Source organism: Macaca fascicularis, chromosome 14 (genome assembly GCF_037993035.2).
Source record: "Macaca fascicularis isolate 582-1 chromosome 14, T2T-MFA8v1.1".
Lineage (NCBI taxonomy): Eukaryota > Metazoa > Chordata > Mammalia > Primates > Cercopithecidae > Macaca > Macaca fascicularis.
Window position 1 is genome coordinate 88,265,342 of NC_088388.1, and position 13,235 is coordinate 88,278,576.

The 13,235-nt window shown below is 32.8% G+C and overlaps 1 protein-coding gene across 9 annotated transcripts in view; it reads right to left on the reverse strand.

Moving 5' to 3' along the window:
- Positions 1 to 311: 311 nt before the first annotated feature.
- Positions 312 to 13,235, reverse strand: part of NOX4 (NADPH oxidase 4) — a 171,699-nt gene continuing 158,775 nt past the window's right edge. For all 9 annotated transcript variants that reach the window (XM_074015061.1, XM_065528841.2, XM_005579320.5 and 6 more), the window contains 3 exons: positions 11,502 to 11,570; positions 9,878 to 9,978; positions 312 to 845 (listed from right to left, as the gene is read on the reverse strand). In XM_074015061.1, the coding sequence (XP_073871162.1) occupies positions 725 to 845; positions 9,878 to 9,978; positions 11,502 to 11,570 (291 nt within the window). In that variant the 3' untranslated portion in view covers positions 312 to 724. The remainder of the gene's footprint in view (positions 846 to 9,877; positions 9,979 to 11,501; positions 11,571 to 13,235) is intronic.

Consider the following 13,235-nt stretch of genomic DNA (forward strand, 5'->3'; position numbering starts at 1 on the left):
TGAAAGGGATCTATTAAATCATGATGTCTAATGCATGCTAAGGGAAGGCATATTTCCCTGGAGAGAGGAATAAAAAGAAAAATATATATAAAAACAGATACTATAATAACATTTGAGGAAGGTTCAGTTAGCATGTAGTCTTCAGATATCAAATAGAGGTATTAGCATAAGTAGTGGAGACAATTAGATATTGACACAAAGTACCCGTATCAATACAGAGTCTTGTGCTGTGTTTTCAAACATCTAATATATTTGCCTGGAGCGCTTGCAAATTAAAGCTACTCTGTTTATACACAACATAGAAAATGGAATTTGAGCTTCAATGAATTTTTAATTTTGTTCAATCTTGCATTTGTTCAACCAAAAACAATTTAAAGAGGAACACGACGATCAGCCTTAGATTAAGCAAGTTCAGCTCCTCACTAGGGAGTTTCTGAATCCACCATAAAAATCAACAGTGTGCATCTAATAGTTTTCTTTTAATTTGAGAACTGAAAAGTGAATCATCACATCAAATATTCTTCAGGGTCTCTTTTGTTTCCAGATTAAACATGTAATGTGACCTGTCATCTTGCCACATTCTCACATTTCCATTTTAAATAATCGTAAATAAGAAAACCTTACTATTCTTTGGCATAACACAGCTGTTTGATTCCGCTGAGTTTCAAAGTCTTAGAAATTGCACTCATTCCTTCTTTAGAGTCCTGCTTTATGGCAAAAGTTTTCAACTGAAAGACTCTTTATTGTATTCAAATCTTGTCCCATACGAGTTGTTCTGGTTACTTAGTTTATGAAGAGTCTTGGATAGTGAATTGGGTCCACAACAGAAAACACCAACTGTTTTCCTAGAGCAAGAGAAGAGGAAATAGAAAATCAGGTGTAAAATTAGGCAGAACGTAACAAGAAATATGTTTTATTAGCATGGTTTAAAGTATTAACAAAGTCAATTTCTTGCTGTTTTACATATGGAAAACAATTTTCTAATTATTTCCAAATGTAAATGTCAACCAGGAAAATATTTTGTTTACCTCATACTTTTCATTCTAGAATTTAGGGTAATTCAAAGAATGTACCTATGAGCACAAATATGCTTATTATCAGGCAGAGATTGATTAGTTTGCCTTAGTCTTTTCATGACTTGTCATTGGTGAAACCAGCAACCTCATTAAGAGCAACGATTGATAGATGTCAATTGCTAAACAGCTGACCTCTGAATAGATGTTCAGTCCACACTGGGCAATGTAAATTCTTCTTTTATTGTACACTTTACACATAGTTATCTAAAATTCCTACATGGATTTGCAAAAGCAGTGATGAATAAGGAAGGAAAGAAAAAAGATATTACCAATTTGAAATAGTATTTTTAAGCAACTAATTTATATTCACAGTAAAACAAAAAACATATTCATCTAGTTCTTTTTTATTTATGCACTGCAATAATGGTAACAAATGCCAAGCAGTTTTTATTATTCTCGAATAAAAAATTTTAGTAGTTAAGTAATACATATCTCTAACAGATAGACTAAATAAATCCCAGGAAATAAATAATATTTCAAATTGACCTTCTTCCCAAGTTTGATTTGCATTTGATTCTTCCTAGGATGTCAAAATGATTAATATTTCATCTCATATCTTGGGAAAATCCAGTATGTCTTGATTATCTCAGAATAACTCATGCTGAACAAAAGACACTGAATCCATTAAAACTGGTACCAAAAATTAATAGTAAATACTGAAAAAAAAAGTTATTAAAACTTTTTACCTTGAAAAATGAAACTAAAATCTGTGAAAATAGAATTTTACTTGGAGCCACGATGGGGTAATAGGGATCAGATCTACCCTCTTACATTAAAAATCTATAAAAAAGCAAACCAAATAGAGGAAATAAGTATTTTCAGACATTGAATAATAGGTATATTATTATATACCTATTATACCGCTATATCTATTATTATATATTATATTATATATTACATATATTATATAGTTATATACTTATTATATGCTAATATTATATAGCATGGAACTATGATCCCTGAAAAGGGAAGAAAACATACTAAGCACAGTCACTGTCTTTGCTTACTGCCTGGAGGCAATCTACTGGCTGCAGCACAGAGAGGGGAAACTCCAGCAAAGATTGGTGATTACACTGAGGGGACAAAGAACGGAGTTCATTGAGGCCAAACCGCTGGAATTTGTGGAACAGAATATGGAAGGGAAGGGAGATCTACAGAAAGACGCCTTGGAGATCAGGAGAGAAGAGTCCTCAAGTCTTTGTTTGATTAATAATCTGTTCATATATGAGAAGAAACTTCATGAATGTGGGTAAAGAGCTATCAGAGATCAACAGGATAAATAATTGCCAGAGTTTACACAGGACTGCAAATAATTTACATTCACACACACCAGAACAGAAAGTCCTATAAATACAGGGCAATGGGTTGTATTCTCAGAAAGGTTATCACCTTATTTGCAAGGAGTAGAGGGGATATTGGTAAAATTAAGCTTGGACCAAAGGCTACTCTAGACCTCCACTAACAAATCTTAAAAGTGAGCCTTGTAAAGATACAACTGAACCTGAGTAACTTAACTGCATGTCAGAACAAGTCCAAAACTATTAAAATAAATAAATCAAAATTTGGCACCAAACATTTAAACTTTAAAATGTACAGAAATCAATAAAAAAAGTACCAGGAATTCAAAAAGCAAAAAAGTATGAACTATAACTAGGAGTGTTATGGGCTGAAGTGTGCCCCTCCAAAACCCGTAGGTTGAAGTCCTAGCCCTCAGTGCTTCAGGATGTGACTGCATTAAGAGACAAGGCTTTTAAGGAGGCAATTTAAGTTAAAATGAGGGTACTAGGGTAGGCCCTAATCCAATCTGAATGGTGTACTTATAAGAAGTAATTTGAACACAAAAAGAGACACCAGGGAAGTGCATGCGCAGAGAAAAAGCCATGTGAAGAGGCATCAAGAACGTAGCCATCTGCAAGTCAAGGAGAGAGATCTCAGGAAACTAGTCCTGCCTGCATCTTGATCTTAAACTTCCAGCCCCCAGAACTATGAGAAAATAAATTGCTGCTGTTTAATGCACCCAGTCTGTGGTATATTGCTATGGTAGCCCTAGCAAACTAATTCAAGGAGAAAGAGCATTCAACAGAAACAGACTCAGAATGATAGACATGGTCATTGAAACAGTGATGATATACAGGCTTCATATATTCAAAGAAAAGCATAATCACGATGAGACAATAAATGGAATATTTTTTAAAGGCCCAAACATAAATTCTCGAGATGGAGTGCAATATTTGAAATGATAAATACACTAGATGAGTTAAAAAAAGAATAGGCATTGCTGAAGAAAAAGTAAACTTGAAGAAACAGCATTAGAATCTATCCAAATTGAAACCCACAGAGAACAAAAACTGAAAAAAAAAAAGAAAAAGAAAAAGAAAGAAGCACAGAGCATCAGTGGTCCATGGGATAATACCAACTAGTCAAAAATACATGTAACCATAGTCCAACATGAGAGAAGACCAAGGGAGAAGAAATAAATAAATAAATAAAAGATCTCATAAATCCCAAGGAGAATAAACACAAAGGAAACTATACCAAGGCAATTGATAATAAAATGCTAAAAACAAGTGACAAAAAGAAAAACATAAAACCAAACAGACTGGGGGAAAAGACACATTACAAATCATCAACAGAAAATATAAGAATGAAATATAAGAATGAACGTGAACTTCTTATCATAAACTATGCAAGTCAGAAGTCAATGAAGTGATATCTTCAAAGTACTAAAATATAAAACATCAACTATTATGTATCAAGCAAATTTTATGCCAAACAAAAATGATTTTTCAGAAATTAAGATGGAATAAAACTTTATATACAGACAAAAGCTGAAATAATTTATCGCCAGCAAACCAGTACTATAAAGTACACTAAAGAAAACTACTCAAGAAGTAGGAAAACAAAATTAGATGGAAATTTGAATCTAACCAAAAGAATGAAGAACAGCAAAATAGTAAAATCTGTAAGTAAATATAAAATATGTATTTTGTCTAATTTCTAATCTTTTTAATATGTGCTTGATGTTTAAAACAAAAATACTAATGATGAGAATTATAACATATGTATATGTAAGGTGAATGCAACAATAGCAAAAAGGATGGAAGAAAATGGAAGTACATGAAGTGTTATAATATTATTCAAAGTGCCAGCCTGGCCAACAGAGTGAGATCCCATTTCTACAAAACATTTTAAAAATTAGCTGAGCATGGTGGTATGCAACTGTAGTTCCAGTTACTCAGGAGACTGAGGTTGGAAGAGCTCTTGAGCCCAGGAATTCAAGATTGCAGTGAGCCGAGATCATGTCACTGCACTCTGACCTGGGCAACAGAGCAATACTCTGTCTCTAAAAAATAAATGTAAACATAAACATAAACATAAAATAGGCTGTGATAAGCTAATGATGTATACTGTAAACTTAGAACAATGTTTCTCTAATTTTGGCTTCATCAGAATCATTTCAGAGACTTCATAGAACACAAATAGGTAGGTCTCCCCATCCCTACGGTTTCTGATTTGGCAGATCTTGGATAGGGCTCAAGAACTTGCTTTTCTAACAAGATTCCAATTGATGCTGGTCTGAGGAATCCAGTTTGGGAACCAACGACCTGAAGCAATTACTAAAAAGAAAAAAAAAATACAGAGGTATAGCTAACATTAGAGGAAAAATGTGGAATAATAAAAAATACTCAACCCAAATCAAGGTAAAAAAAGAAAATAAAACAAAGAAAGAACAAATAGATAAGTACAAAGCAATGGTGAACTGCTAGATTTAAACCCAACCGTATTTTCATTAAATTGAATGTAAATGATTTAAACACTGAAACTAAAAAGTTTCAACATAAAGCAAAAACTGATGGAACCGCAAAGACAGATAAATTCATAATTATAGTTAATTATTTCAATACTCTCCTCTCAGTAATTAATACAAGCAGACAGAAATTCAGCAAGCATATTGAAAACTTGAATACCACTATCAACCTATTGGAACAAATTGGCATTTATAGAATGCTTTATCTAACAATAATGGAATACCAATTATTTTTAAGTGCATATGGAACACTCACCAAGACTGAACATATTCTGGGCAATAAAACAGGTATCAATACATTTTAAAGGATTAGAATCACAAGGAGTTCATTTTTAGATCAAATCACAATTTAAGTAGAAATTAAAAACAAAAAGATACCTGGAAAATTTCCGCATATTTGGAAATAAAACATTTCTAAATAACCCATGGGTCAAAGAAAAAAACAATATAAAAATAAAACATATTTGAATAAGATGAAACTGAAAACAAACAAGTCAAAATGTATAAGAGTTGGCAAAAGTGATGTTTAGAGGAAAACGTGTAGCATTAAACACTTTTATTAAGAAAAACAGTCTGAAATCAACGACCTATGTTTCCATTTTAAGAAACTAGTAAAAATTTAAAAAAAAAGCTCATTAAACCCAAAGTGAGCAAAAGAAATAAAAACATATGAAACTAAATGATTTTATACTTAATGAAATTTAAATTACTATTGAAACATAATGTAGCTTCCATTAAAATAAAAAGAGAATTGAGTCATTTTGTTTCTTTGTGTAAACTTTCTGTCAACACGGTATGATGGCAATAAGATACCACTGTTTTCTTGCTTGGCTTTGACAGGGCAATTATAGAACTAGTTTGGCAAGCTTTTCAGATTTCCTAGAGGTACTTCTTAAATACTTGATAATAAAATCAAGTATTAATTATAAAATAAATAATAATAAAAATCATTATTTTTAAATCACCCAGGATATTATGATTTTTGTGGTTTTTTAAACATTTTCTTTTGCAATTATTAACTAGCTTAACTCTGATAGCCTTTGTGTGTATGTGATCTGAGGAATTCCCTAATGTCACTCTCACTAACTTAATGCAATCTTACTCGTTTTTTTTTCCAAATTCTACAAGCAATCTTTGCAATTCATTTGTACTAAATTTGCATTACAGTGCTGCAATCCAACAATTATCTAGAGACCTCTCTACATAACCTTTGATGGAATGGGTGGAGGTAGAATCCGGTACTAAGTAGAAAATGTGGTTTGGGGGTAGACATTAGAAACTAGTTCTATAAATGTTCATACTTGCTTTTTCATGTAGATTTGTAAACATCGAATCTTACATAATGAGAACTTAATCACTCCAGAGAGCTTATTCACTCATTGCATTACAGATCCAGGAGAACTGAGTCACTTGACTCAGGGTCACAGGAGTAAATGTGATAGACTAAACCTAGTCTGTTTATACTCTAGAATACTTTGAGGTACAATTACACAGAAATTGTCCATGACCAAAAGAAATACATCATTAAAAAGTTAGTTGGTTCTTCCTAGCTAAGCCAAGAAATAAATAAATAAATAAATAACAAAGTAAGCTGAAGAATTACTTGTCATAGATTCAATTTTTGTTAGAAAACTAAAGTTTCAATTTTAAATATATATAGCACACACACACACAAACATACGTTTACATATACTTTCATAAATACACACACACACTCTCACACAAACTTACAAAAGCTTCTGTAAGAATACATAGCAAAGAGTTACCAATCATTACCTCTGGGCCAGGAGTGTTTAATCCAATTTAAATTTGTATTCTACATAGTATACTAAACTAATGCCTACTGGTTTAATAAATAATCACTTTTTGAAAGTTAAAAAGTATTGCCCAAGGATATGAACAGACACTTCTCAAAAGAAGACATTCATACAGCCACCAGACACAAGAAAAAATGCTCATCATCACTTGCCATCAGAGAAATGCACATCAAAACCACAATGAGATACCATCTCACACCAGTTAGAATGGCAATCATTAAAAAATCAGGAAACAACAGGTGCTGGAGAGGATGTGGAGAAATAGGAACACTTTTACACTGTTGGTGGGACTGTAAACTAGCTCAAACATTGTGGAAAACAGTGTGGTGACTCCTCAAGGACCTAGAACTAGAAATACCATTTTACCCAGCTATCCCATTACTCAGGATACACCCAAAGGATTATAAGTCATGCTGCTATAAAGAAACATGCACACATATGTTTGTTGCGGCACTATTCACAATAGCAAAGACTTGGAATCAACCCAAATGTCCATCAGTGACAGGCTGGATTAAGAAAATGTGGCACATATACACCATGGAATACTATGCAGCCATAAAAAAGGATGAGTTCATGTCCTTTGTAGGGACATGGATGCAGCTGGAAACCATCATTCTCAGTAAACTATTGCAAGAACAGAAAACCAAATACCACATGTTCTCACTCATAGGTGGGAACTGAACAATGAGATCACTTGGACACAGGAAGGGGAACATCACACACCGGGTCCTATTGTGGGGAGGGGGGAGAGGGGAGGGATAGCATTAGGAGATATACCTAACGTAAATGACGAGTTAATGGGTGCAGCACACCAACGTGGCATATGTATACATATGTAACAAACATGGACGTTGTGCACATGTACCCTAGAACTTAAAGTATGACAATAATATATATATATATTAAATACAAAAAAGTACTGCCCAACATATGATATATAAAAAGCTTAACGTATACATCTGTCTTTCCTACTGTTATCTCTATATGTTTTCAGCAATTTATGTGCATGAGGTTAATCAAAATGCTACATCTTAAACGAAACCACTCATTTACGCAGTGCCTTTGTCCAGTTAAAGAGACCTTTAGAATGTTGAACCATTCTTTTCCCAAGCATGCTACATAAAAATCCTTCAAAAAAATGTTTAACACATTTCAGGCACCCGCCTGAGAACCAATACACAAAGTCGAAGTGTTGTACAAAATGTCAACAGCAGATGGTGCACATTTGCTCTTCTTAAACCAGTTTTCCATTTTTTTCCAGGAAAAGAACAAACTACCAAATACACACACACACACACACACACACACAAATCGCTCTAAAACACAAACAGCCTAACGAATGAGACTTCTTGAGAACTAACTGTAGGAATCAACAGCGTCGATCTATTTCAATCTGCAAATAATCTGCTCTTTAGAGATTTGGTTTCTGAATTCAGCCAAAGAAACTATCAGTTTTCAGCAATATACAGTGAAAATCGACAAAAAATTTCTTGTCAGAAGTCAGTAAATGGTATTAAAGAGGAACATGTTTGCAAAGCATAGCAAGAGACAGAGGAGTATGACAAGTTTATCACATCTAAGATGGGTGATACTGGAGAAAGATGGGAGAGGAAGATAACCAAAAGTGGGTTGATCATTTTTTTCTAAATTTCAACTCTGAATATTAAAAGAACTTCTGCTTTGTAAATCATGCTTACATCTTCATGCCAAAACTACTTCATCAAGGGAAGGGTAATACTACAAAAGTTTAAACATGGCTGTAATCTGAGTCTGATGGGTAACTTTATTCCTTCTTATATTTTGCTTCCCAGGCTCCATTCTATAATTTCTAAAACCAAATCTCTGAAGGTAGAGATAGGGATCATCTTGAACCAGTGATTTCTTCAATAAATAATATTCATCCATGAATTCCTAAATTGGATTTTTAAAAAATATTCATTTAATAAGCTGGCCTGTGCATTTATAATCATATATCCTTTTGATGTTTATAAAAATATATTTTAAAAGTTATGGAGTGTTCAACTATATAAAGTAATTGTAATGATAAGCCAGAAGTAAAAATTAACACTGGAGTCTTATGATTACAGGAAATTTTAAAATGAAATATTTAATTTATGTACATTATTGTTGCAGAAGTATGATTAGGATTAGGTTAGCAATAAAAATATGATTAGTTCAAATGTAAAAATATATTGAATTTTGATAAAATTATATGGGTTAATGGGACAGAAATACAACTTAAATGAAAGAAAAAGAATGATGTAAAACATCCAACTGCTAAAAGAAGAGTTTATGTATTTTTATAATAAATGACGGTATCATCTAGCTATATTTATATTCCAGTGGATATGTTTGAAGAAATTACGTTAATTACAAAATGTCAATACCTGCAATATGTTAGAAATCACATCTTTTACAATCATTTAAACTTATGATGAAACTGTTTAGATGTAAACCTAAAAATATGTGAGTGGTTATATAGTTTTCAGTATCTTCTTAGAATTCTTATAGATCAGTGCTCTCACTACGGTAAATTTACAAAAGACAAATGGGCTGACTGGTCTGTGCTCTAAAATGAAAGCTTTCCTTCTATAATAATTTCTTCAGATCATAGATACATAGTCTATAAGAACAAGATTATTTATAAAATTATAGTTTCTAAATAATATGTTTGGAAATATTCCAGGTTTAAAGACTGCATATTACAAAGCAGAGCTTTTTTTTAAAAAACAAACAAACAAACAAACAAAAAACATATTCATTCTGGTAAAAAAGGTTCAAAAATGTGATTTTAAATGAATTCATTGTTAGAACTAATTGTAAATTTCTTTGTTTGCAAACATGATTTTGAAAACTTTTCCTAGGATCACCTGATATATTCTGTGGGAGAGAATACCCATTTTTAATATAGGTCTTTACAAATTTATAATCAGGTAGGAAAGTTTAGTTCATAAATACATTAGAGACTATTTCTAAGCCAAACTTTAATTATTTGGAATTACAAAAATGTAGGACGACACCTGCCTTACTTCCTCTGTTGATAGTGAAAGAGTGTTTCAGTGAATTTGTCATTTGTAAACTCATTGCCAATTCATTTTTAAACCTCATGTAATTATTTGAAAATATTTTAATTAATTTATTAGCCACATGTCAAACTTTTGAGGTATAGTACTTACCCTCTGTTATACTTTGCTATTTCATCAAACAAAAGTTTCCACCGAGGACGTCCAATAAACAGTCTTGAATTCAGTGCATGATATTTTTCTCCAATTATCTTCTGCCAAAAATAAAGCACCACATTATTCGAGATTTAGTTAAGTAACCTAGTTCTCTAACATCATTTCTGCTGGTGCTGTGACTTCCCACTAAATTGCTGTGATATAAAGAATGTAAGTATCAAATGGCAACCTATTACGTACAATTATTTCAAAATATCATTTCCTTTTGACTTTCTTTTAAAATCCATTATCTCCTTGAATTGCATTTGTTTGTTTTTAAACAAACAAACAAAATCCATTCTGGTAAAAAGGTACAAAAACTTGATTTTCAATTGAATTAATTGTTAGAACTAATCTCCTTGAATGCCATTCTGACAAATGGCTAATTTTCTTAGACTTCAGTTAGTTGTTTCATCTTTAAAGAACTGCAATGTAAGACAAAGAATGAATTCTAATTGCTCACCCTCAAAAAGGCTCAGCACATAGACTTCATTGAAGTATTTTGGCACCACAAATACAGTTGTCATATTTGGCTCATTATATAAGTAAAATACTACAAATTATCATCATACATTTGGGAAATGATCCTAGACAAGACAGCTCAAGACAGCAGAACTCCAAAATGGGGTTTATCAATAAATGGCTGTGAATGGGCTCCTGTTTGCAATTAACAGAGCATTAGATCTAAATCAATATGAAGAGTCAGAGTGAATTGCAGAGATGTGTGAAGGCAGGCAGTGTATGTGAATCCCAGGCAGGCAAACTGAGAACCAAATGCAAATTATGCTTCATACCTTCATTATAGCAATACCAGGAGGAAAAGTGATATTGACTTACTTCGTGAGAGTAGTAAAATGCAATACTTTTTACATACCAGATAGGGTAGAAATATGACTGGAAAAATTAGGGTTAGATTAGTTTTGAGGTAACTGACAAACATTCAAATTTTGTATTCGAAGTATTGTGAAAATGTACGACAAAAAGTACTAAAATACAATTTGTTAATGCATTCATGCCTAGATTTATACACCAGTCCAGCTCTTCAATGTTGTCTTCAAATATCAGTTTCATCATTTGCAAAATGTAAATATCATTTACTGCTTGACTCTGTTTTAAACTAATAAACTAATATATGTGAAATTCTTAGCACAGTGCCTAGAAGAGTAAATAAATAATGCATGACGGTTGTCATTATTTTTAGTTTCCCTTGTCTAGAAATAAGCTTAATTGTATATGAACTCATATTCTCTCTCCACATAAAATATCCCCTCAATAAAAAGAAATCACAAGGCTGTTCATGTGTAGTCTGAATTTTAGAAGAACTTGAGGTGATAGTGAAGAGGGGAGGGGTAGACTCAGACCTTTTGAGTCTGCCCCAGCTCCCTGTGAGAAGGACAAATGGAAGGCATAATATGGTTGACTTCAAGGACAAGCTATGACTTTTCTGGACATATTCCAAAGGCCGCCTTCCTCTAGGAAACTTCTGTTCAAACCACCTGCAGGAATTTTCTTCCACCACAGCTCCTACAGTAAGTCTATTATCAAGAGGCTTGTTTAATTTACGATAACATCAACCACATACCTGTATCCCATCTGTTTGACTGAGGTACAGCTGGATGTTAACATAGTCAGGTCTGTTCTCTTGCCAAAACTGGGAGGACAGAAAAAGGAATAGACTTATTAAAATTCTGTGGGTATACTCAGATTTTCTCCTATTCTAACATATGTGATTTAGAATTTAACATAACGTAGCTTATCATAACCAATATCTATAAGAAAATGAATACACACACACACACACATACATGCAAATATATATAACAGAGTCTAACAATAATCTGGCCTCTTGGTATGAATGAGGTCTGATGGTGGTAGTGGTAGGGAATAATTTTCTGTTATCTTCATAGATACAAAATTTAGCATGCTAAATGCTATACAAATATTCTCAAATATTAGTCCTTCTGAAATACTCCTTATTTTATTCCTTAAGAGTCTCAAAATTGTGCCAGTTTACTTATCAAGAACATGATTTTCTTGAGAAAAAAAGACAATAGTGATTTAACTTATGCATGATAGCAAATACAAAACAAAACAAATAGACGCTTTTTCCTGTTTCTGCCTTCTGCTTATTCAGCAATGGGCTCTGGTTTCTCTTGTACAAAAATGCAAGAGGCAAAATATACCTGCAAAAATAAATAGTCTACAAAAAAATATGGAACAACAACTCCTCATTTCCCCTTTCCCAAAGGCTTTGGCAACCTGAGAGGATTTTACTGTACCTGAATTGTTTGAAATATTTTTAGCAAGGATGCATATGTAGAGACTATTCTACTTCCTGTCTTTACAAATTAAACTACTCTAGGGACCTCCTGTAAGTGACAGCATAATATAGTTGTGCTTTTGTGTCCGGCTTATTTCATTTAGCGTTATGTCTTCAAAGTTCATCCGCATAGTATATGTCATAATTTCCTTCCTTTTTAGAGCTGAATAGTATTACATTGTGTGCGTATATCATAATCTGTTTATCCAGTCATGAATATTTGGATATTTGGGTTGTTTCCATCCTTTGGCTATTGTGAATAATGCTTCTATGGGCATCTGTCCAATTCCCTGCTTTTAATTCTTCTAGGTACATATCCAGAACCAATCTTTCTATTTATTTAATATTTATTTATTTATTTTGCAAAAAGTTTGGAGGCCTTTATGTAATCCACTTCTTCCCAGAAAAGCACAGACACCACCTCTCTAATTTCATCTCCTACTATTCTTTCCCTTGCTTACTCTGCTTCATCCACACAGATCTCCTTTCTCTTCTTTCAGGACACCAAGTATACTACTGCCTCAGAGCTCTTGCCTACGAAGTTAGGTTTCTCTATCTTGATTTTTTTTCTCCATAATATGTGTTTAGTCTGCTCATTCACTTCAGCCAAGTCTGCTCAAATGGCATTATAACATTTTGTTTGATGGGTGTTTCTGAACATGCAATATAAATTAACACACCCTTTACTGTTCACGCTGCTTTACTCCTACTTTCCCTTCCTTTGTCCTAACCCGAATCTCAGAACCTGATGCTCGATGTATTTAATGGTTGTTGTCTATCTTGCCCCCTTAGAATATAAACCACGTGAGATCAGAAACTTGGTTTTATTTTGCCACTTGATGACTTTTCAGATCCTAGAATAGTTTCAGATTGATAGTAATCAGTTAATAAATAAATATACACTGAATGATAGAATGACTGAATGAGTGAATACATTCACAAAGAGGTATATATAATGATATCCATTTCAGCGTTCTTTGTAATAAAAAAGTATCT